The 25,000-nt window shown below is 38.4% G+C and overlaps 1 protein-coding gene across 1 annotated transcript; it reads right to left on the bottom strand.

Annotated features, from left to right (window-relative positions):
- Positions 1 to 1,663: 1,663 nt before the first annotated feature.
- On the bottom strand, positions 1,664 to 24,962 carry LOC124262658 (GTP-binding protein Rheb-like). Its single transcript, XM_046697159.1, has 8 exons — positions 24,811 to 24,962; positions 19,173 to 19,244; positions 14,001 to 14,068; positions 13,643 to 13,725; positions 13,054 to 13,110; positions 11,019 to 11,066; positions 8,576 to 8,657; positions 1,664 to 7,873 (listed from the first exon to the last, which is right to left on the bottom strand). The coding sequence occupies exons 1-8, from the start codon at positions 24,857 to 24,859 to the stop codon at positions 7,784 to 7,786; spliced, it is 549 nt and encodes a 182-aa protein (XP_046553115.1). The 5' UTR covers positions 24,860 to 24,962; the 3' UTR covers positions 1,664 to 7,783.
- Positions 24,963 to 25,000: the final 38 nt, after the last annotated feature.

Here is a 25,000-nt window from a genome sequence, read left to right as displayed (position 1 = left end):
TTAACGTCTTTTGGTATGACGCGGTCGGGGATCCGCTCTCCGGGCGGACGCTCTAACCACTACACCACGGAGGCGGTCCACTGGCATCAGGAAGTGATCTCCATTCCTTTCTCATTGCTAGTACCATTTGATTTCTGTTCATTGGCGGATGGGGGGACATGATCCCAAAGTGAGTGAGTGAGTTAATATTTAACGTCACATCGGTAATATCTCAGCCATATCGTGACGAAAACAATTTATACAGTACAAAGTGAAAACATTTTGAAGATTAAAACCTGTCGACGATGGACAGTAAAAATACTAGATAATCACAGATATAATATAAAACTAGCGAGCAAAACTAAAACATTCCAATAAAAGAAGACAATACAATATAAAACACGGGCTATAGATCGCCAACAACTGAAGGTAGATCACCATACTAGGAACCATGGGGACTTACATTACTTTTGCTACCTGCATGGAGCCTAGCTGGATTTACACCATCCCTTCAGCCGCTGGAGATTGTAGGTTAATTTAGCCGAAATTTAAAGAACAAAAATACTACATTTAAAAACCTGGTACGTCAAAATTTAACTTTGAAAGTTTTTGGGACTTACATGATCCCAGAGATGTTCTATGGATGACATGTATGTTAAAAGGGCTGGACATGGCAAAACATTAACGTTGTTTATAGCAATTAAAGAAACAGATTGTGTGGGGTCTTGCAAAATGGCGATACAGTGCAAGTAAAAACATGTAGTCAGTGTAAAACTTGGTATTCCTCAATGACAACAGACTATGCCCTCTGTCGGCCACAAATATCACCATCACGCCGTCATCGCCAAATCTTGGTAAAGCAGTTGTTGTTCCTCCCAGACCTTAGTAAATCCGTGCTGCTGTCGGCTCTGAAAAACTGGAACCTGCTCTCACAAGTAAATAACACGTTGTCAGTTAAGAATCGTCACCGTTCAACTAGGCTGGCCTAACATACACCCTGAATCTGATGTTGACGAGCCAACATCATAAATCAGAATGATTGATAGGCTCTGATACAATGATTTTGAAATCAGCGACACCTGATGTCCAAGCACAATATGTGCAAAGGACAATGAGGAGTATGTTATGTGGATGTAAAATGCGGATACTGAGACCCCCAATGGCAGTTGTGAAGAAGCATCTTCCACTTAATGATGCATCAATCTACACAACCTGATACACTCCATCCTCGTCCATTGACGTATCAGGTTTGACTGTCGACCTGAATGGGGATTACCATGTGTGGTGATGGGAGAAATGCCTTTTTGTAATTTCAAAGCATTTCCTTCCAAAACACTTTGTGAGAGACTACTATATCCATTCCCTTAACTAAACAACTTATTAAAGTGGTTTAGTTAAGGGAATGGATATAGTAGTGACTTATTACTTTCTTTGTATACTTGTGACATCTGTCTTTTCTTTCTGCAGTTGTACAGTCAGGTTCATATTTTTGTATTAAGTAGACAAACTTCTTCAAAGGGCCAATAGCTTTTGTCGTATAAGAAGTATGGTTTTATAATCCAGTAATATCACAAAGGTTTCACTTAATTGCAGGAATGGAGCCAGGGTCATTGCCATTAAAACTTAGAGCACCTGGCGCCACCTTATTCAGTACATTGAGAGAGGGAACTCGAACACAGCAGACCACCTTTCAGAACATTTATTACTAATCCTAAAGACAAAGTCTTCTACACAAATTTATGTACAGGAAATTTTACAAGGATTATGATGAATCAGTGTATGATACACGAGCAAGGTTTCTCTTCAATCAATAAAAGCCACTATGATATATATCAAAGTCTCAGATATAGGTACATATTAGATTCATCACAGGAAAGGTATAACATAATTGTATGTCTTTCAGGAATTCCACCAACACCATTCTTAGAACTGCTAAAATCTTCAAAACATTTACTTGTACACATGATAAATAGATAAGACAAGCTGTTAATCATATATATTTATGAAAATTTCACTAAATAATGAGATCTACATGCACCAATATTTTGCCAATCAAACCTGATGAAAACAAGCAAAAATCCCTCTTACCTAACTTAACGTTAGTGAGTGAGTGTTGTTTGAAGCCACAAACAGCAATATTCCCACATATCACTGCAGCTTGTAATTAACCAACTTCTGACCAGTCAAACCAGTGGTCGAAAGCATGAGCATCACATCAAACCATCTGGGTAGAGTCACACATCCTAGTTACCTGGCCTACCACAGATACCTATATGTTGGCTTGCATCACAAGTATGGCAGAGTCAAAGACTTTACTACAACAAACTGATTGTAACACATCATATTATAATTAGTATCAGCAAAAATCCATCTGCAATCGAAATGATTCACAAATGTTGTACTGAAGTTCTGATACATTATCATGTGGCATGTGTATGTAATATGGAGGTTAATAAGGTTTTATTACACAGTTGGTGGTACACATTAAAATTGATAAATTCTTATCTATTCTTTTTTTTACAAATTCTGACAACAGCTGTTATGCCAACACTTGACTCAGTGATAGAAGCATTTCCATGAAAATAAAACAATTTCAAATCTCCTTTTATCATGATCATTATACCTGTCAAATATGACACGAAAACAGAATTAACCAAAAACACAATCTGTGCAGTCAAATTTTGAAAACTAAATTCTATCAAGTGATATACGTTTCAAAGGATTACATTCAAATAAAACATATGAATTTGTTCATTTTTAATAACCTGGCACCCAATTAACCATCAATGATTAGGAAATCTTGTTTTAGTTAAAATGTAAGCACACTAGAAAAATGTCCATTAAAATGGCAGCAAGGACATTGGGTTAACATAGGAAAAATAAAGGCAAAATATCTGTAGTTGATTAAACATACTTGCTGATTACTGTCTCAAAGCATATCCTACCTGTTTTCCAGTGTTCTATTTACAAAAGCAACAATGGTTGCCTATCAAATACATTTTAACTCATGACAAAAAATAGGAACTTGTGACTTAACAGTTCTCCCTTGCTGAACATCTCAAACATAAATGCGTAGTATTCTTATCAGTGAATGGCATGTTCATCTCCCATTTCAAAACTATTCGACAAAACAAAGCACTTAAACATTTCCAGCTACAAAAACATCTAATGGCCTTATAAAACCAGCATTTTAAAGTCAGTCTCTGCATTTCAAGTTACATCTCAGTAACCCAATTGTTTTCATGGAACCAGCAAATCTTTCAGATAGGAACATTCTTTTCTTTTTCTTAATATAATTGTAAAACACTGAAGCAATAAAATCACAAAATGCATAGTGGCAGCCATCTTGGTTATGGGGAGGCTACTCTCGTTTGAACCATTAAGGTCAAGGCTGTAAGTATCATTGCCTGAAATATTGAGGCTAAATTTTCAATTTTGTGACATTTAGGTAGTAATTATTCATGACATATTGACATTGTATTATTTCAATTAATTCTAATATAAATTTGTCATTGCTCAATAGATTATTACTGAATAATTTGTTTGAGTCAAGAGTAATGTTTACTGAATGCATTCATTGGATGAGATCAGTCTTTCTACTGTGACACATTGATGTTTGGGAAAAGCCAGTGATGCATCATCAATGATTCACATCACCTAGAAGTGTATATTTGGAACATATTTTCAAGGGGTCCAACCCCAACCTTCGGCATCTAGCATTCCACTTAAGTTGTCTGGCAACCAGTCTAAAAGCACTACAGTCAAATCAGTGAAAGCTTGTACTAGCAATTTAGGCTGGGAATTTCAAACAAAATACATGACTAAGCAGGCTCCTATGCTTATTGATAAATATTTCACTGATGTATTACTCTTTGACTGACTGACTGACTGAGTTTGGTTTTACGCCGCTTTCAGGAATATTCCAGCAGCATCATGGCAGGGGACACCAGAAATGGGCTTCACACATTGTACCCATGTGGGGATTCGAACCCGGGTCTTCGCCGTGATGAGCGAACTCTTTAACCACTAGGCTACCCCACTGCCCCTATCACTCTTTGAAAGATTAACAGATGAACAATAAATCCTAGCACTGAAATACTGGCATCCAGGTATCTGTCATTTCCTGGCCTACGGTGTACTGCACTGTGATACCAAGAATGCAGCTTAATAGACTTTAAGTTGACCACCTCCTAATCAATGTGGGCAAACTGTAATGTGCATCATATAAATGTTAGAAATGATATTCCGCAAAAACAAATCAGTAAATGAAACACAAGGGGTCATGACCAACAGACAACCAATCAGTAGCCACAGACATGGCTGCCACCCGTTACCTGGTGATATTCTCGCCCATGTATAACACACGCAGCAATGTATAATGGAATATCTGTAATCCTGATGAACAATGTATCATGTCCTGAGGGTTGACTTCCCACCGTTTCTTGCGTAGCGCCGCACTTGGGAATATTCCAGTAACATTACAGCAGCCTGAGTGTTTTATGTAAGGGACACAATTTTGCACACTGAGATGCTGTTCCTAATCAAAGACTTTCATTCAGTTCTATTTCTTTTGCTAAAGTTTCAAGATAATACAGAATTCTATTCATGCCTCACGCCATGTTAACTTAATTAATGTAAATTAATCATTAGATTTTTGTCCAAACTGGAGAAAAGTTAGTTTATATATTTGATTAGTAGAGACAAAGCCTACAACTGATGTATTATGATCGTATTCTGTAACATAAATATTTACACACTGATATATACTACTGAAAATAAGTAAAGGAACACCCAATTCTTCTATGTCACTGAAGTGAATCTGTCAAGGGAGATAAGATTTACTATGGGGTCATTAAAGAATCGGATGATCCTTAACTTTGTTTTTGCAGTATATCTATGAAAGAAAGAAGCTAACTATATCAGCAGATGAAGGAATCCTATACCATCAGCTCCACAACCACTGTACAATCTAAGCCACATCCATCTACAGTGTACCCTTGTCATGCTCAACTCCATTGAGAATAATATGTAGGTTATTTATATCAAGAAACCAGATCATCTCAGAAAAGATGTAGGCGCAAAAATGTGGCGCTTAACAAAGAAGTGACGATGTGAAATTATCTTAACATCACCTTCAGAGTATTTCAGTTATATTGTGGCACGTCAGCTTAATGTTGGAGCAAATCTCAGTGATGCAGGCCTCTATCTTCTAGTGAAACTGTCAGTGTGAGGTGCTGACTAAACCAAGAAACAATGAACCCATGGTCACAGGTTCCTGGCAGGCCCAAGGGATGCAACTCAGTGCAGCAATTTGCAATACCTTAGACTGGATTAAACAAAGGAAAACTATGTCACATGACAGAGCAACAATGTAACATAAGAATACTTATAAGTATAACTGTATCACTACAAATGATGAAATCAACATGTGTCTTTACATTTCTAAAATGTTGTTGAGTAAACATTTAATCATCTTTTCTGGAAGAGTTATATTGCGATGTTAGGGTAGCTCTATATTATAAACCATTTACTGATACACTTTTCAAAGTGCACTGAAAATAATGATACATTTCCATATATATATGCCAGGACTAAAAAGGTCCCGTAAACCACATCATCATCATCATCATCATCATCATCATCATCATCATCATCATCATCATCATCATCATCCTGAGGTAAGGGAGTTAATTGGCTGTAAAATCTGCACAGCAGCTGCCATGTTGTTTCTAAACAAGATGTTTATTGATTGCCATGATTGTGATTGGACTGTGCAAAGCCTTGTACAGACAAAATACAACTCTGAAATTCCAGCCTTGTTTGGCAAGGGTGGAGACTGGACATTCAATATAGTCACAGTCAGTTACTTCCCTTGCCTCAGGAAGGCGTATACACTCTGAAACTGAATACAGGAATCTGGATTACATTATTACTAATATAAACAAACCTTTGCTTAGGTTAAAGGTATCCAGTTGATATGAACTGAATTCATTATTAATGTCACATTGAAGAACACATCAGAAAAAACGGTACACATCTGCGAATATGAAAGAAGAAATTCAAAGGAAGCACGCTTTTCAATAACAAGTCAAACAATGTGACTGTCCAACAGATAATAAGGACCTTCAATAACACGTAGTATTTCATATTCAAATTGTGAAAAAGACATACCATCTTAAAAGTAGCATTTCTAGACTGTTACGGTGAAACACAACACCTCACACTCTTCAGCACTACCTGGCACTGTCATAAGCTGTCATGGTAACCTCAACTACTGCTCAGGTTACATTAACAGTGTTTTAGGAGACTGAGTGAGTGAGTGAGTGGGTTTGCACCCCTTTTAGCAATATTCCAGCAATATCCTGGTAGTGTTCACCAGAAATGGAATGTCACACATTATATCCATGTGGGGCATCACCCATGGGCAGCAAATCCACACTGTGTATTGAGTCTGATCAACAGACAATTTAAATGTTATTATCCTTGAATACACAATGATATTTAGTAATCATCCTTGATGAAACTTCTGCCAATGTCCCATCATGCTTCAGTCAGCAGTACACTCAGCAGGCTGTAGGCCTCCATTCTGCATAGTTATGACTTGCTAATGGCTCGAAACACGATAAACATTTCTCACATGGCAACCACAGTACAACAACTAACTTGAAATGGTTCTATTCAATTAACTAAGCTCCTGTTTGAATAAGCGCCTCCTCCCCATCTCATACAAAACAATGTTTCTGTTTTCATGATAATTTTCAAAAGTGACATTTTCATTTCAATTCCCTTTTTTCCAAACTACCAGCTGCTTACTGATCAAAATCTTTCAATAATATAAGTATAAACCAAGAATTACATCTGGCATAGTATAGTATACAGAATATGAACCTAATTAAAAAAGCAGTCCAAAATTGCTGTTCTCTCCTACTTGGGCGCTTTAGATAGTGAATAGAGTGAGTGAATATGGTTTTACGGCAGGGGACACCAGAAATGGGTTTCACACAATGTACCCTTGTGGGGAATCGAACCCGGGGCTTCGGCTTGACCAGTGAAAGCTTTAACTACTAGGCTACCCCACTGCCCTAGATACTGAATAAGATACATCACATTTGCATAAGCGACCTGGTCTATTGAGATCCAGCTGTCAATGACAGTGACTAAGAAAAACCTAACAAAAAAGTTGCACCGAATTTGTTCATGATATTGATAAAGCACGTTTTGATCTCTGAACACGTAGGAAGATGAAGGTTTGAAGCATTAAACCCTTCCTACATCACACTTCATCAATTCAGAGACAGTATCTGAAAATGTCACACTGGATTTCCAATAACGAAAAAGATTTTGTCATTACTAAGGCAACAATAGAAGCACTGTGCATAATCGATGACAAAATGTTATATACAATCAACCATATTCACAAATCAATACACAGCTAGCATAATTATTTAGGATTCACTGAAAGATAGGACTAGCTTTTCTGTATGATGTTTATACACTTTTGATTACAAAATGAAAGAAACACAATTAAAATCACACTAAAATTACATTAAAATACATTATATTTTGACATATTTTAAAGTCAATTATTTTCATCAAAATATTTAATAAGAGAGTAATATCATATCAGACACATATAAGGGAGAAAATTACATACTCTTTTATATATATATGACATCAAGAAATGACAAGATAGTGTATATGAGACATATGTTGCCATGGTAACTGTAGACCCTCCTTGGTTCTGACCGTCCTTGTCTGTTGCAGAAGCATGTGATATGATGTAACATGTATTACTACCAGGAGTCTATGATAACACACATCCACTCTTCTGTTGCCCTATGTTTTCTGAACGCTCCATTCTTGAAATGATGCACTTGAATATTTCTTCCACTCTCTGAAATGGTAAGCAAAATATATCCTCTCCGACAAGTTCAACATCATCCATTAAAAATACCAAAAGCAGTATGAGTAATTCAAAGCAAACATAGAGTATAAAACTATGAATAGTTTGAAATTAGTGTAAAAAATGCAATGAAATCCTGGATTAAGTGATGCATATTTATCTGGATATGCTGGGGTCTATCGTCACACCATGGCACATCATGGAACAATGCAATACATTAAATTACAATGAATCCATCTATAATTCTAGTGCTAGACATGATAAATTATGATTGTTGTAAAATCAACCTTGTCTTACAATGATGAATACATAGCACTGAAAACTTACTTCAAATACTTTGACAGGCATTGAAAACTTTGTCAGTTGACCACAATATTTGTAGGGGTATTAAAATGCTAATTGCAGTATATTTTGCAATATTTAACTTACAAAACTTCTTGCGGTCATTTAAAGTGTAGCAAGTGTAGCCTCTTGTACACAGTTAATAACACCGTTTAACATATTGTCTCATGAAAACTCATGATGCACTGGTGTATTTCGCCTAAAAGACATCATCCTTAACATAATGAATAAACATGAGTTGACACATAGCTAATACTGTTATTCTTGATAAAAAGCATCAATAACTGTCACATTTTCCTGTTAATAAGATTAATCATGACGATGAGATTATGGATAGTGTAAATATCCCACCTGATTTTCTTTTGCTGAAGATTCCAGAAATGGCGCCTTCCAGGAATCTGCTAATTCTTTACCTTTTTCAAAGGACACCTCTCTGCAGCAAGAATATACATATATTCTCCATTTTCCACATATACCTGGATACCATTACACCAATACCATTACACTTACAGGTATTTCTTCATTTAGAATGCATCACGCTGATTTCACTGAAATTAATGTGATGTTAGTTTCTTTAAAAAGTCTTCAGTTAAGAAACAATTGTGCATCTTTGAAAATAATGTTTGTGATTAATGTCTGCAGCAGAAAAACTAATAACTATGATTTAGCCGGTGCAATGTGTGATCCATTCAATATACGTTGACAATATGCCATGTGTGACCCCAGTACCCCATGTTAGTGGTTAATGATACAGCACTAGAGCATTGTATCCTGATGCCCATGATGCAGTGCATTGATTTAAAATCACTGTATAATCCATACAATGAGGGGGGTTGAGATAGTCTGGTGGTTAAAGTGTTTGCTCATCACGCCAATGAGCCGGGTTCGATTCCCCACATGGGTACAATGTGTGAAGCCCATTTCTGGTGTTCCCCCGCCGTGAAATTGCTGGAATATTGCTAAAAGGGGCATAAAATCATACTCACTCACTCACTAAATACAATGAACAAGCATCATTACAAGTTATATTTGTGTAAAAAAATGTCAATAATAACAGAAACTGTTCAACATCACATAATTTCTAGTATTTCCCACTGGCTATAATTTATAAATAGCATACAGGTATCATTCACAGCACACTCTAGCCTACTATAGTTTTCGGCTCTACAACATCCCACCTTGATCTCAGAAACTTCAAAACATATCATTCAGAGTTGTGATTCACTATGTTCATCTCACAAAAAATATAAAAGAAAATATCAATTTATGAAAATATAACTGAAAAAATGTGCTGTATAGGGATGCTAATTTTATCATGCTCATAGTATTTGGATATGTACAGTTGGTGGGTTTGTTTTTTAATGCCGCACTCAGCAATATTCCAGCTACTGTAAACGTATTATATTTCTCGCAGGTTTTATTTTCGCTTTTCGCGCCAAAAACATTTTAGCCAAAATTTATACACATCGCGAATAAACCTGTCATTCATTCAGTCTAGCCACGCCACCCTGAGTAGTTACCATAACACATCACGTTTGAAGACAGAAATCAACGGGAATCTTAAAATGACAACTGATAATACTTAACTGTCGCTGTAATGGATTTCCCAAAACATAATTAAATAATGAGCCAAATCCCATTGCCGAATTAGCGAAAACAGCAATGTGTGTTGTGGCCACCATGGAAATTGGTCACATGACAGATGGTTTGATACAAAACAGATTACCGTGAAACGACTCGGAAAGAAATAATACAGCAGTATTTTATTTATTCATTAAGATTTTATTCACCAGTACATCATGAAGCGAATAGTCACTAACACTCAATCATCTCATTCACAACAACCCGGCTTGTTTGAAATAACAAAGAGCTTCATATACAGTATAAGTTAACTCGTCAAATCGTCAGAATTCGGAACATAAGACTGATGTGTTTTTCATCTCTTCCGGGAGTAAACGGATTACTGTATACTAGTATATCGCACAGATAGGGATTTCCTGTGAGTAAGCAATAAACGCTGCCTGACAGGTTAAGCCACTCTGTTTGTTTTCACTGCTATTAGTGGCGGCCAAAGAGACAGCTGGCAGTTCCGGCAATTACTGATTGCGCGAATAATTGACCGCGCGATGTAGTCTAAACTGTCAATTCCGCGAAAATTGCACCGCGCGAAAATAAGTACGTTTACAGTATATGGCGGCAGTCTGTAAATAATTGAGTTTGGACCAGACAATCAAGTGATCAACAGCATGAGCATCTTCTTTGACTGGCATTTGAGAAGTTGGGAAGTACAATATAGAACAATCATTATGCTTGACAACGGTACAAGAATCTGTATCGAAACGTCGCACTCACGAATAAAAAGAAGTTCCAAAAGGTTTGTTCTTTATAGCATGAGCATCAATCTACGCAATCGGGATACAATGACATGTGTCAACCAAGTCATCAAGCCTGACCATCCAATCCCATTAGTCGCCTCTTACATCACACATGGATTACTGAAGACCGTGAAGATCTGTGTTGTATATATGTACAGAAACACTGCTGTTGTTTTGCTACCATAGTACTGGGATATGTACAGAGATCCTGCTGTTTTGGTGAAGCTGTGTTGGTACAGACTGTGGCACAAATTAACACATCTCACTCACGTAGATGATAGCAATGAATATGCAACAAATGTGCATCTATTTGTTAAGGACTATTATAGTTGGTGAATGTTAATTAGAGTGAAATCACTAGTTGTACGCGATTCCAATTGTTTGGACTGATGTCCTGGAATGCTCTGTTAAATACCTACCTTTCCATTCTAAGGTCACTTTTGTTTCCAACCAAAACCACTGGTACTCTGAAACATCAACAACACAATAGAAAATCAACAATAAAAATCTCCAGATCAATTTGTAATTTACTTCTTGATGATTTTTCTCCATTCTACATACAGTGAGACCCCGGATACCCGGACCCCAGATATCCGGAAACCTCACCTTCTGGTGAGTTTCATAAACAAACAATTTCTTATGTTATAAAAGATATGCGGTTTCCATTACCAGATGGTAAATTTTACACACCAACTGTCTAAATCCACAAGAAGCCTTGATCTTCTATGCGTCTGGACACGAGACAAGGTCTGCTAATACGAATTAATGATCGATCAGCAGGGTATTGGTGGTGATTAGTAGGCCTACCTGACACTGAGTCAATTGTAAACGGTAAATCAGAACAACCACGCAGTTTTGGAAGTGATTTTAAACCAGGAGTGTATGCTAGCTACAGTTTCAACGCCAAAGTCTGCATGACAGAAATCCTGATATCCGAACATTCAAGTTATACAGACGATTTACACAAAACGAATGTGCCTGGGTATCCATAGTCTCACTGTACATGGAGATTAGCTCATCCTCCATATATCTTTGGTAGTATTTGAACAAAATGAATTCTGTGTTTTCCTCAAAGAGCAAGATACTGTCAAGAGCTCCCAAGAAAATTAATTTTACTAGCAGGTTGATTTCTTCACCAACCTAATTTTTTGCTTCAGAGAAAATAACAATTATTAATAAGAGTTTTGCTTTCATACTGTTATGTATTTTAAAACATAGAAAAAGGAATGATATTTTTTCTTCAAATCATATAAATCAATCATTGATAGCTTCAGTTTTAACTAGTTGCCAACGCTACCTGACAAACATGTTCCTGCTGTTACAGTACACATAGAGTGTACTACAATGTTTTACATAGAGGGTAGTACAATGTTTTACACAGAGGCTACTACAATGTTTTACATAGAAGGTAGTACAATGTTTTACATAGAGGGTAATACAATGTTTTACACAGAGGGTAGTACAATGTTTTACATAGAGGGTAGTACAATGTTTTACATACAGGGTAGTACAATGTTTTGTACATAGAGGGTACTACAATGTTTTACATAGAGGTAGTACAATGTTTTACACAGAGGGTACTACAATGTTTACATAGAGGGTACTTCAATGTTTTACATAGAGGGTACTACAATGTTTTACACAGAGGGTATGACAATGTTTTACACAGAGGGTACTACAATGTGTAACATAGATGGTAACAATGTTTTACATAGAGGGTAGTACAATGTTTTACATAGAGGGTACTACAATGGTTTACAGAGGGTACTACAATGTTTTACATAGAGGGTACCACAGTGTTTTACATAGAGTGAGTGAGTGAGTTTAGTTTTACGCCGCACTCAGCAATATTCCAGCTATATGGCGGCGGTCTGTAAATAATCGAGTCTGGACCAGACAATCCAGTGATCAACAGCATGAGCATCGATCTGCGCAATTGGGAACCGATGACATGTGTCAACCAAGTCAGCGAAACTGACCACCCGATCCCGTTAGTCGCCTCTTACGACAAGATAGTCGCCTTTTTATGGCAAGCAGTTTTACATAGAGAGTAGTACAATGTTTTACATAGAGGGTACGACAATGTTTTACATATTTTGTTCTACAATGTTTTATATACAGGGTACTACAAAATCCCAGTTGAAACAGCGGACCAACCAGATAAGGGGATGACTGACTGACTGACTGAGTTTGGTTTTATGCCGCTTTTAGCAATATTCCAGAAATATCACGGCAGGGGACACCAGAAATGGGCTTCACACATTGTATGTACCCATGTGGGGAATCGAACCCAGGTCTTCGGCATGACGAGCCAACGCTTTAACCACTAGGCTACCCCACCGCCCCAAGATAAGGGGACTAAAATAGGGCATGTGGAGAGGTTACACACACACACACCACACACACAGACACCACACACGCACACACCACACACACACACAATTGTATACATACATGTTTGTTCCCTTCATGTCCAGGATTCTGTCGTACACAAACTTCACCACTTCAAAGCTGAAAATGATTAACAATACTGTCAAACACAACTGGACAATTACAACAGTAACACAGCCACAGCATATAGTCCTGAACATATTCAGGCAAAATACTTAAAGGTTCTGGATTTGAAATTAGAGATAAGTGAGCTACAGAAAGTGTTCTCTGACCTCACATTCATAACACCCTACCTCATTCATAGCAGTCCTTGCAGGACTTGGGATTCAAAATGTAACCGTGAGTTATTTACAGAAGTTTAAATAATGCATCTTGTTTTATGCCGCTTTTAGCAATATTCCAGCAATATCATGGCAAGGGACACCAGGGCTTCACACATTGTACCCATATGGGGAATTGAACCCGGGTCTTCAGCGTGACGAGTGGATGCTTTAACCACTAGGCTACCCCACTGCCCCCCGTAAAACGCTAAGAAGACTTTAGACAAGTTGATGTGGATAAAGCAAGGACCCTTCTTCACCAATGATCTTGATTCCTGTATATGATATACAGGCAGTGTAAGTATTATAACACAGGCATTTGGAGCACTGACCTTTTCTGTGAGTTTGTTGAGTAAACCAGAACATAGCCATCAATGTTGACATAGTAAGACTGTGGAGGTAGAGAGTATTCATCCTGTAAACAGAAGACAAAAAATACCAATAACACGAAAACTCTTGAGTTCAGGCTTTTACAATGTGGGTGTTTCAAACGAATTGCTATCAGCACTTATCCTTTCAGCCTGAACATGCTTTTTCATTCATTACTTTTCAACACGTTATTTCATTTCTAGGAAACAGACAGATTGTCATCCAAACCATCCAGACATGAATTCAAATCTGTTAATGATATAATGCATGTCACATCCCAATCATAATGTAATGCCATTTGTCACCAGCACAATGACGTACCTGGCCAGCAGTGTCCACAAGCTGAAGGGCAAACTCCTGGCCTCGAATAGTTATCATTTTCTGAAAAGCTGAAACAAAATGTGTGCCATAAATTTCAGCAAAGATTTGTACCACTGAAAGATGTTTAAGGTACTGGATTTCACCTTTCTTCTTTCTCATAACTAAGAGTATATTATTATGAGGCAGTGTTATATGTAGTGCAACAATGTTTTAACTGTTACAGAGCTACAGATAACTTTTTGGGTCACTGAGTTATGTACTCCCTTGTCTTCGTCTCAATTGGGTATCCTAATTTACTTTGAGTAACGAAATAAATTGTACTCACCTCAATCAAACTCATTTGGGTATTTTGCCATGTTCCATTAACTTAAACAATATAATATAGTTTAAATGTTAGTGTTTGTGATTGACTTTTGATCTGTAATATGAGAAATGATAAGAAAGACTGCAAGTTGTCAAGTTCATGTCCTGAAATAGAGCCTCTCAATATACCTCAGTTATTTTATCTATCCACCGGTACGCAAGCTACGATTGGACATTTTTGTGTGTACGCATGTAAGATCACATTTATTGAGTATTTACAAAACTTCAAGCGTACTTGTACGCAATAGACTTAATAGGAATTGGGTTTTCACATAAATGTTTGCGTAATTTACGCAGATACGCAGCTTATCTGTACCTCTGCTGTTATACATTGTACATATGGATTCAGTAAGGGGAAGTGGTCTGCTATGTTTAGATTGGCGCACTATTTAAACAGAGTTCTAGTTCTTACAACAAGCAGAGGTTACGAAGACCAATTCTAACCCAGATCATCACAGGTCAAAATACTGGATACACTCAAGGCAGAGGAAAGAAACTGTAGCCGAAAATGCATCACCATCATCTTTAGAACCTGCATCCCCAGCTCACGTTTCCCATATCATGCCTCTCGTAGACATATGGGCTTTCTCCATCAGACATTTGCTATGAATATGTCTTCTAGCTTCCACATTGTATTGAGAATAGTTGCTTACTCTTTCTGTAAACATTTTAAATACTTTTTACATTGAAGTTGGAGCGTACATTTCCTTAGACAATACCAACAAGAAGACAAAGTCATCAATATCCCCCGCAATGGCAAAATACTCTTCATGATTATGTGTACGAGTTATGATTATGTCAAATATTTAGGTGTGTATATAGAAAAGTGGAAGGAGAGTATTGAAAGGTTTTTAAGGTTCTGCTCCGGAAAGCAGCACTATCACCAATTTCAGGCTAAGTCAAACTTGTTGCCATGGAAACGCCAAAAATATTTTATTCAGAATTCCAAAACTACAAAAAGGCACCAGTACACCACCAGATCTATCTATGTGCCAAGTTTGGTGAAGACATATTGAACGGTTTTAGAGTTCTGCTCCGGAAAAGACAAATGTGCACGGACGGACGGAGTCCATTTTAATACCCCCGCGAAACGCGTTGCGGGGGATAATGAGAGATATTGTGCTTTTAATAGACAAATGGACATATGTAAATACTGACCAATTTCAGTCAAAGTCAACCTTGTTGCCATGGAAATGCAAAAAGTATTTTATTTACAAATCCAAAACTACCAAAAGGCAGCAATTCACCACCAGATCAATCTATGTGCCAAGTTTGGTGAAGAAACATTGAACGGTTCTAGAGTTATGCTCCGGAAAAGAGCTCAACCACCAATTTCAGTCTAAGTCAAACTTGTTGCCATGGAAACGCCAAAATTATTTTATTCAGAAATCCCAAACTACCAAAAGGCACCAGTTCACCACCAGATCTATCTATGTGCCAAGTTTGGTGAAGAAACATTGAACGGTTCTAGAGTTATGCTCCGGAAAAGAGCGCAACCACCAATCTCAGTCTAAGTCAAACTTGTTGCCATGGAAACGCCAAAAATATTTTATTCAGAAATCCCAAACTACCAAACTATGTGCCAAGTTTGGTGAAGAAACATTGAAGGGTTCTAGAGTTATGCTCCGGAAAAGACAAATGTGCACGGACGGACGGACGCACACACGGACGGAGTCCATTTTAATACCCCCTGCAAAACGCTTTGCGGGGGATAATAAAGAGGGCCATATTCACATCGAGACTGTATTCTTATATTGGCATCAATGCCAACCCACAGCCACACTGCTCATGACAGGGAAGTTTCCAGTGCAGTTTATGGAGCTGCAATGGCATTTTAAAGGCAAACTAATTGAAACGGTGAACCAGTACAGATATCTTGGAATTGTGTTTTCACAGAAGCTGTCTTGGAGTAAGGCTCAAACTAGCCTAGCTGCACAAGCACAAAAGGCTATGTTGGCTATATACCAATATCAAAGGCAGTTTGGTGATTTTGCCTACAGTGATATGTTTAAGCTGTATGAGAGTATGGTGGTTCCAATATTGTGTTATGGTGCCGAGGTGTGGGGAACGGCATTCAGTAAAATCACAGAAACCGTTCACACATCATTCTGTAAGTGTTTTCTTGGTCTATCCAAGGCAACTCCCACAAATATGGTTCTCGGAGAGTGTGGGGAAACCATCTCCATAGTGTGTATATGACCTAGAGCCATCGGTTACTGGTGCCGTGTCATTCACCTACATCCATCCAGGCTACCACACCAAGCTCATCTTGCTCTTAAATGAGCCTCAGATGCGGGGAGAAAAACTTGGGCTGCAGACACAAAATCAATTCTATACAAACTTGGTTTCAGAATAGTCTTGATTCAGCAGGAAATAAGAAATACTGACATCTTCATATCTTTTTTTAAACAACGATTAAACGATACTTTTAACTCAAGACTGGCTCTCCTCCTTATATTCAATCAATAAGTGTTCAACCTACAGACATTTCAAATCCATGCTAAACGTTGAAGCATATCTGACACTTGACCTTCCCCTTCAACTACGCAGAATATTAGCTAACTTTCGGTGTTCCAACTTTAAAGGGCCAAGTTTACACAAAAATTAACCTTTTTGTCTTGCACTTTCTCATCATAAAAAGTGTTTGTCAAGTTGTTTTATAGCCAAAACTGTACAGATATCAGAAGTAACTAATTTATTTTTTGCGTTATATCGATTCAAATTTTCCACATTAACCGAGAGTTATGTCCACAATAAACACACCATGGCTTATGTCCCTTGGAAATGACGTCATTGGTGCCAGACCGATAAACGAATGACGTTGTTAGACCAATTTCACATGGTGCAGGTATAGGTGTGGTTCTCGTTAGTGTTGGGAATTGGTTCAAATCTCATAATTGATTACTGGTTCATTACTACCGATCAATCATCGAAAATAATTGGTTAGCGTCATTTATGAAATTTGTTAATGCACATAAAAATAAGGAAAAAAACATGTAGTTCTTTTAGGGGTTTTTTGGCAAAATTTCACATCTTTAAAGGATGACTAGTATGTTGGGAACAGAAATTTCTTGGAATCTTTAAGATAAATTCAATCATGACTTGAAACAAGATTGCAGCTCTTACAAAATGTAACAGACAAAACCAACCATGTGAAAAATATTGTTAACATGGTTAATGAAAACAAGTGTTCCAGAATTGTTTGTGTTCGATTATGAGAAATTATGATCGAGTGCTTGGTAGTTTAGTCACTACGACCAATCTTCAATTATTTCAATTAATCACCACTAGTTCTTGTGTCTCGATGCGCAGGCTACTGTTTTAATCCAGCTGTTGCCTGCTGGCTGTGTGGTCAGTTCCACACTGTGATGACGTTGCAGTTTGAAAAACACATTGTACAAACAGTGTTACCACGTAACCAAATTGTACAACATTCAACCTGAGTCGGTCTATCAAAAGTATCGTGTTTCACAAAAACTAAAATGTATATGCACTACATCTAGCTAGCCATCGGTGAATGTGTCAGCATTCCACGTTTGTTACTTAATTCCAACATAAATCGTACAATATATGCCCCACCTCTTCCAATTTTCCCACCTATCGATACCATATCCAAATACACCACGAAGAAAACCGCAATTGGCAGTTTTCAATTCTGTTTGAAATTTGGTTTTCTATGACATCATCCGCTCATTGTAAGGCAAATATACTGAAAATTACATGCATCATAAATCTGGCCAGTTTTGACACATTACGAAATACACACAGTTAACGTCAAAGTGAATTTTCAGCCATATTGCAGAGTGTTTATAAATTCACGTCACACGTACTATTACACGAATCCCTGAATTCCTCATACAGGTCAAAATAAAATGACAAATAGTCTTTGTCACCAATACCAAGTGTTTCAGTGAAATCTAACGAAATATATCGGATGCCGCGCTGGGAAAGGACCACTTGTTTGAAATGTAAACAAAGTCGAATTCAGATTTCACTCTGTGTATCTGTTCGCCTACTTTTGTTGCGTTCACTTGCTCATTAGTTTTAGACCATGCATGGGAAAGGTATTGTAGCAAGCGATAGGTAAATATAATAGGTGTATTCCAGTGTTTTCCGAGATTCATCACAACATATTATAGTTTCTGAAAGCGTGACGCCATGACTGATGAAAAATTCACGCACACCGACGACGGAAGTTCTCCTCATTTCAGACTATTTCCCTTGGTCACAATGAAAACAAAAAGAAAATAAGAACCAGCAGATTGTCAGAATGTTTTGGACTACTTACATGTCACATTTATGTATATACATTGATTGAAACAATGAAATTTCCTGTCGAAAAATCCGGCGTACTCGTGTCAGTGAACACGCCATTTTGAGAATGTAGCTTCCCGATAGTGATGTCATACGGACGTCAACATTGTTACACATATTTGGTATTTTCATTGATGTGAGGTTATGAATGAAAATACACACGATCAATCTGTCCTGCTGCTTACATTTTCAGTTCTTATGCTTCTTTCGTATTTTCCCAAAATTTTCTCATGTGATTAATTTCAGTATTATCGTCTTTTGATTTGGGACTAGACAGGAGACCAGTCTAAAATCAAGTGGCACCAATTACGTCATAATCAAAGGGCGGTAACTCTGGCCTGTCTTCACAACTAATGAAGAAGGACCCTATGCTTATCAAGCACGATATTCCTTATACATGTAATGTATGTATGAAATCATGCATAACAAACAATCTGAATTGCTAATAGAGTAATACAAAAAGTAATCCAAATATGAGTTTCTAATTCTACTTACTGTTTTCAATAGTTGGGTCATAAGAGTCGACAAAATGGTTCTCCACAAACTGAATTGTTAAAGACGATTTACCTGAAACAAACCATCAATGATAAATATACATTTCACTTGATATTTTGAAGTTGCTCTGAATTGTTAAAGACACTAACCCTACCTGGATCATTGATAGGTGACTATAATGCAATCACATGCTGGTGCATCAAGTCTCTTAGTTATTACAATGACAATTGATTTATTTCAAAAGATATTCAAGTTAGATGAATATTCATTACAGGAGTGGCTCCTTTGGATGTGCGCAGAGTCAGTAAATAAATAATACCTATAAACTGCATTCCTGTGCATGACAATGAACATTTAGCCAAACCTGTTGGGGCTGTACACGAGAGTCTTCCTTTGGGTACATATATGCATATTCTGTTCATGAAAATGTCCTGTGAGAGTTGTAACAATGTTTAATATAAATATTGTATCGTTTTAAAAAAAGTAGTACAAATAAAAACCCTTGCCCACTGGAGAGAAAACAATCCTTAGAATGTGTTGGTAATAATGAATGAAGGGGCTTGGCCAGTTCCAACAAGAAGACAAAGTCATCAATACCCCCGCAATGGCAAAATACTCTTCATGAATATATCTACTAGTTATGACTATGTCAAATGTTTTGGCATGTATATAGCAAAGTGGAAGGAGAGTATTGAAAGGATTTTAAGTTCTGCTTCAGGAAGGAGCCCTACTACCAAATTCAGTCAAAGTCAAACTTGCTGCCATGGAAATGCAATAAAATGTTTTATTCAGAAATCCAAAACTACCAAAAGGCACCAGTTCACCACTAGACCTATGTATGTGCCAAGTTTGGTGCAGAAATAGTGAACGGTTTATAAGTTCTGCTCCGGAAAAGAACACTACCACAAATTTCAGTAGAAGTCAAACTTGTTGCCATGGAAATGCAAAAAATATTTTTTTCAGAAATCCAAAACTACCTAAAGGCACCAGTACACCACCAGATCTATGTATGTGCTAAGTTTGGTGAAGAACTAGTGAACGGTTTTAAAGTTCTGCTCCGGAAAAAAAGAATGTGCACGGACGGACACACGCACGGACGGAGTCCATTTTAATACCCCCGCAAAACGCGTTGAGGGGGATAAATAGTGAAATAAAAGATCTCTTCAATGGGCAGTGCCACTTAGTACACCTTAGAAGTGGCAACTGCCCTGACTGATTGAGCCCTAAACCCCTCAGTGGGAGGCTTACCTTTAAAATTGAAAGTTAAATAAATTACTGAAACAAGCCTTTGAAAAATAGTCTGCTCGCTAGCAGTTTCCCCAACCTTCTTGGCACCATAACAGCAAAATAACTGGGTACCATTATGGATCCCTTTCATTCATTTTATATTGACATCCAACGGGTCATTCTCTTCCCACAGAGATTACTTGTCATATCTTCCTACGAACCTCTGTTTTAATACGGCCCTTTCATGGTGTGAGTGTTCAGGATTCGTGATTGGTTGCAAACATTTTTAGTTGTGCAATCAGCGACGTTGTTTCAAAACTGATCATTCGCAAGGCCTCAGTAATTTCCTGTATGCTTCGGGAAAACTGGAACCTCTTCCCCTGCACGATGCGCAAACGTTTCTTCTAGACAGAACTCAGTCATGTTACGGTGGATGAATGGCGTCTCCATCGCCCTCGTTGACAACAGACGTGCTAGCCTTTATATGTTTTGTGTGTCACATCAACACAAGTCCCTGGCAGAGGAGGGATATTTGTGGCCCCACATTTGCTTGTGTTAGTCAAGTTGGATCTAAGTCGATGTAACATATGTTCTATTGGATAGAAAGAAAGGAGATAATTAGTGTTGCGATTTTTTGCCACTAGGGGATTTTACGAGAACCGGGAAATATGGCCGCATTAGAACAGAGGTTCGTAGGAAGATATGACAAGTAACCTCTGTGGGAAGAGAATGCCAACTGATGAGCACTGGAAGGAGCTGTGAAAGACTGGGTTAGAATAGGGAATCAGAGGTGTATTGGCATATGAAGATATGCATCCTTAAGGTCGATTGATGTGAGACAATAGCTGGGCTGAACCGATGAGATCACTGAGCGTTAGTGTCTCTATCTTGAAGGTAAGACTACAGAATACCGGATACCTTCAGCCATCTTTGGGTTAGGGTAAGGTTTACGGTTAGGGTTAGGGTCAAGTTCAGGGTTAGGGTGACGTGACACTAAACAATATGGCTGGTAGGTATCTGGTATTCTGTAGGTGTACCTACAGATGGAAACTTTATCATGTGATTCAACAACTTGAGGTTGAGTATGACATGGAAGCCACCATCTTTCTTGGGCATAATGAAGTACATGCACAGGCTCTATAGGAGACTTGAAAACACCTTGCCATGTCCAGGCAGGGTGGCACTGGAGTTCACCTGATCCCCAAGAATACAGGCGGGCCTCGCTTCCACTGTGGTAAATGACCTTCCGTGAGGGTGGAGGGCACCCAACATATTGGTTGTTGCCTTTTCCCACTCCACTATAAACAGACCACCCATGGGGAATGTCAGGCAAAAGCGAGTTGGTATCCCTGTAACAAACCCCGAGTAAAGTCGATGCCACCGCTGCTGCCTAAAGGCTGCTGGGTCCCATCAGCCCTTTGCTCTTACCCTTTGTTTTGGTTACCCATGGCTTTTCCTCCTACTCTTAACCATAGGTTGTAACCAGCCTGAATGTAGACTGCATCCCTGAAGAATTGGCCATGGAAGTGAGGGTGCAGGCAAGCCATTGGAGCAGTTGCTGTTCCAACAAGGCCTTATAGTCCTTGAAGGAGGTAGTCATAGGAAAGTCATGCCCCACCAAAAAAGGAAGGGTCTATGGTGTAACATCGAGTCGTAGGATGTCAAAAGCCACAGTCGGTGCATGCCCATGACAGCACACACAACCTGAGACGCAGCAGATCTCAATGGAATCTGTCAGCCCTGTTTAGCTGCTGGAACTGCGAAAGAGGAAGCTGCACCCATCCCCGACCCCACTGGCCGCTTGACAAGTCAAAGTGGCTCCTGCTGCTTAAAAGCAGGGGTTGGACCTTGTCATGTACCACTGAGACTGGGAGAAGTGCCATGGGATGAAAGCCTCCCCAGCAAGGTAGAATGTAAAGTAACACGAAGCAATCTGCTGAAAAAACTCCTCCACCCTCCATCTCCCCAACCTCCATTTGACTCATGCTCACAGCTGGAGCCTGTGTCAAGCCATGTTTCAGACCTAGTAACAGACTGAGTTGAGGCCGTCATGAGCAGGAAAGGCTCCGGGAGATGCTAACCTCTTGAAACCGAGCAGCAACAGAACATCGGAACCTGAATTGACAGAACAGCGGGCTCCCCGACCTCAAGGTTGCCTGACTCAAGCTATGGATAACAGTGGCACTTGGGCTTAGACATCGAGATGACTGGGAGTTCGGAGCCAAGATCGCCAGATCAACGACGGCACTCAGGCTCAGGGACCCAGCCAAAGCAGGGTACCAAACATACTACCTCGACTCCCCTTCTCCCTACTTTGCAAGAAACCCCTTACATAGGCCTTCAATCAAATCATGAAGAGTTACTGATGCCATATGTTGCTGGAAGAGATTGTGTATTTTTGACATATCAAATGAAGATGCACTGGTAACCATGGCACTAGGACTTGGAACCTCAACACCCTTAGATTTCGATTAAACTTTTTTTCGATTAAGAAGGGGGAACCTTCCCGCACCCCAGAATTCCCAAAAGAACATAACAGGGCCTGCATGCGGATTGTGCACCTTGGGGCCAAAATCGATCCACAGTTCACATACTTCAGGGTTGGGTCCCACCCCTCCAGACAGCGCATGCCTTAAAAGCATTACGCAAACAGCCAACTATTACCAGTATAACAAAGTTGAAATAACAAATCTAAATGCAATATACAATAAGCACACATAAAATTTATGATGTGGAAACATCTGTACATTGCAATATGTATCACATTACCCCTGGCTACCCGCACATGTGTGGTAGAGAAGGTAATCCCAGGTGGCAAGGGGTACATATAATGGATAGAAATGAGTTATTTTTATTTGTACAATATTTTTATTAAACTGCTATTACTGTCACAGGACATTTTCAGCAGCAAAATATGCATATATATTATATGTACCAAAGACAACCTTTCCTGAAAAACAATGTGGAATAAAAGAATAATGCATATACTTTATAATTATAACCCCCTTAGCTCCATGTATAAATTTGAAACTGAAATTTCATTTTAAAAATAAAAAGTTCTTCATAAACCTTTGCACAACCACACATTATATTTAGTAAATAAGTACATATTACAAAATCTCAATGACATTCCATGTGGAGATGAACACCACATCAACCCTGTTGCTATATGTTGACATCTGGTACTGTTTTGCCAAACAACAAACCTTCACCAAATATATCACGGGATATGGTGATGTTTCTTTGTAAACAGGGCTCCAGATAACCTTTGGGGGTGTGAGTGTACTTACACATCATATTGCAAGTGGAGGTGTACTGAGAATTTTGAAGGAGTACTGACATGTTTTTGTGTGAGCGAGTTGGTGATGTGGTTTGTCTGGAGGATTCATCGATCACTTTTTCCAACCATGTATTTGAAGACGCTTGAGAAATAACTGAGCGACCGTGTGATGTGCGAAATGTCAGGTCCGACTGGATATAAATAGGAACAGTGTAGTTTTTAGCCAATCGAAAAATAGTGACGCATATCGTTGCATGGCAATGCAAGTGATTCCTACTGTCGGGGTTTCCTCATGTGTCAAATCGTGTTTCGCAAAAGAAACTTGACAAGTATTTATCCGAAATAGATTTCAATTGCACGATACGTACGACGAAATTAAATGTTAGACGTACAAAGGTATTTATGTGCGTACACGATACGCTTGAAATCTTGTCGTACTTAATTGATTTTGAGGCATACATTACGCCTGTACGCTCCTTATCTGTAGCCCTGGTAAAGCTTTGTCTATTCTAAAGATAGACCTTATCATCAAAAACAAAGATACATAATTGTTGACTGGCATTCTTGAAGTTGATGAAACACTCCAGCTTGATAATGACAAAAGAATCTACATTAAAACATCACTACATATAATAAACCTAAGGTTGTTATCAGCTGGTTATCCACCCCATAAACATAAAGATAAAGTTGTCTGTTTTCTCAAAAACACACTTTTGAAAATGACCTTGGCTAGTTTATCAGTAATTGTGATAAATAATATTCTTTATGTTGTAAGACTAACTAAATTAAACTGCTTGTTCATATTTCAGGCATGTAAACCATGATGTTGGATGAATGCCAACATTGCCACCTCGTTCCCCCCACATGTCGCACATCTCACCCCAAATACCATGACCATGACCATGTACCATGGTTCTAATAATTGTCAGTGCCGATTTAACAAAATGTCTTATCGATAAATGCATGTTACGTTCTTTCCTCAGGTTCATTCCAATCATTTCCTGAACAGATATGTAAAGTGTGATGAGTAGATTTACTACTACAGAATCCAGGTCAGAAAAACAGCATGATCTTATAGCACTTGTAAACAAAGTGGCCAACATTAATAATGCTTTAAGAAATGACAATTACCAACAGATCTGTAGCCCATAATGGCTATTCGTCTCTGCTTGGGGGGCATTTTGACAGGCTTTTTGTACTAAACCATCCGTTCAAAGTCAAGGAAGCAGTGAAAATAACCCAATACTGTCTGTGACTGGATTTTTGATGCCGGAAGTCGAACTCTTTCGTTGGAGGAAGACAAGTTATTGTTAGCCTCTAA

This window comes from Haliotis rubra, unplaced genomic scaffold (assembly GCF_003918875.1).
Source record: "Haliotis rubra isolate DU_JTF1 unplaced genomic scaffold, ASM391887v1 Scf85, whole genome shotgun sequence".
Taxonomy (NCBI): Eukaryota; Metazoa; Mollusca; class Gastropoda; order Lepetellida; family Haliotidae; genus Haliotis; species Haliotis rubra.
This window is presented reverse-complemented; position numbering and strand designations above follow the sequence as displayed.

What these genes read in the sequence shown, in the direction of transcription:
- LOC124262658 (XM_046697159.1), bottom strand. Translation starts at nt 24,859, where the DNA reads ATGCCCCCCAAGCAGAGACGAATAGCCATTATGGGCTACAGATCTGTT. An exon ending in TGACCCAACTATTGAAAACA is followed by an intron (nt 14,069 to 19,172) that starts GTAAGTAGAATT and finishes ATTTTGTTTCAG; the next exon opens with CTTTTCAGAAAATGATAACT. An exon ending in CTTCAGCAAAAGAAAATCAG is followed by an intron (nt 7,874 to 8,575) that starts GTGGGATATTTA and finishes TTACCATTTCAG; the next exon opens with AGAGTGGAAGAAATATTCAA.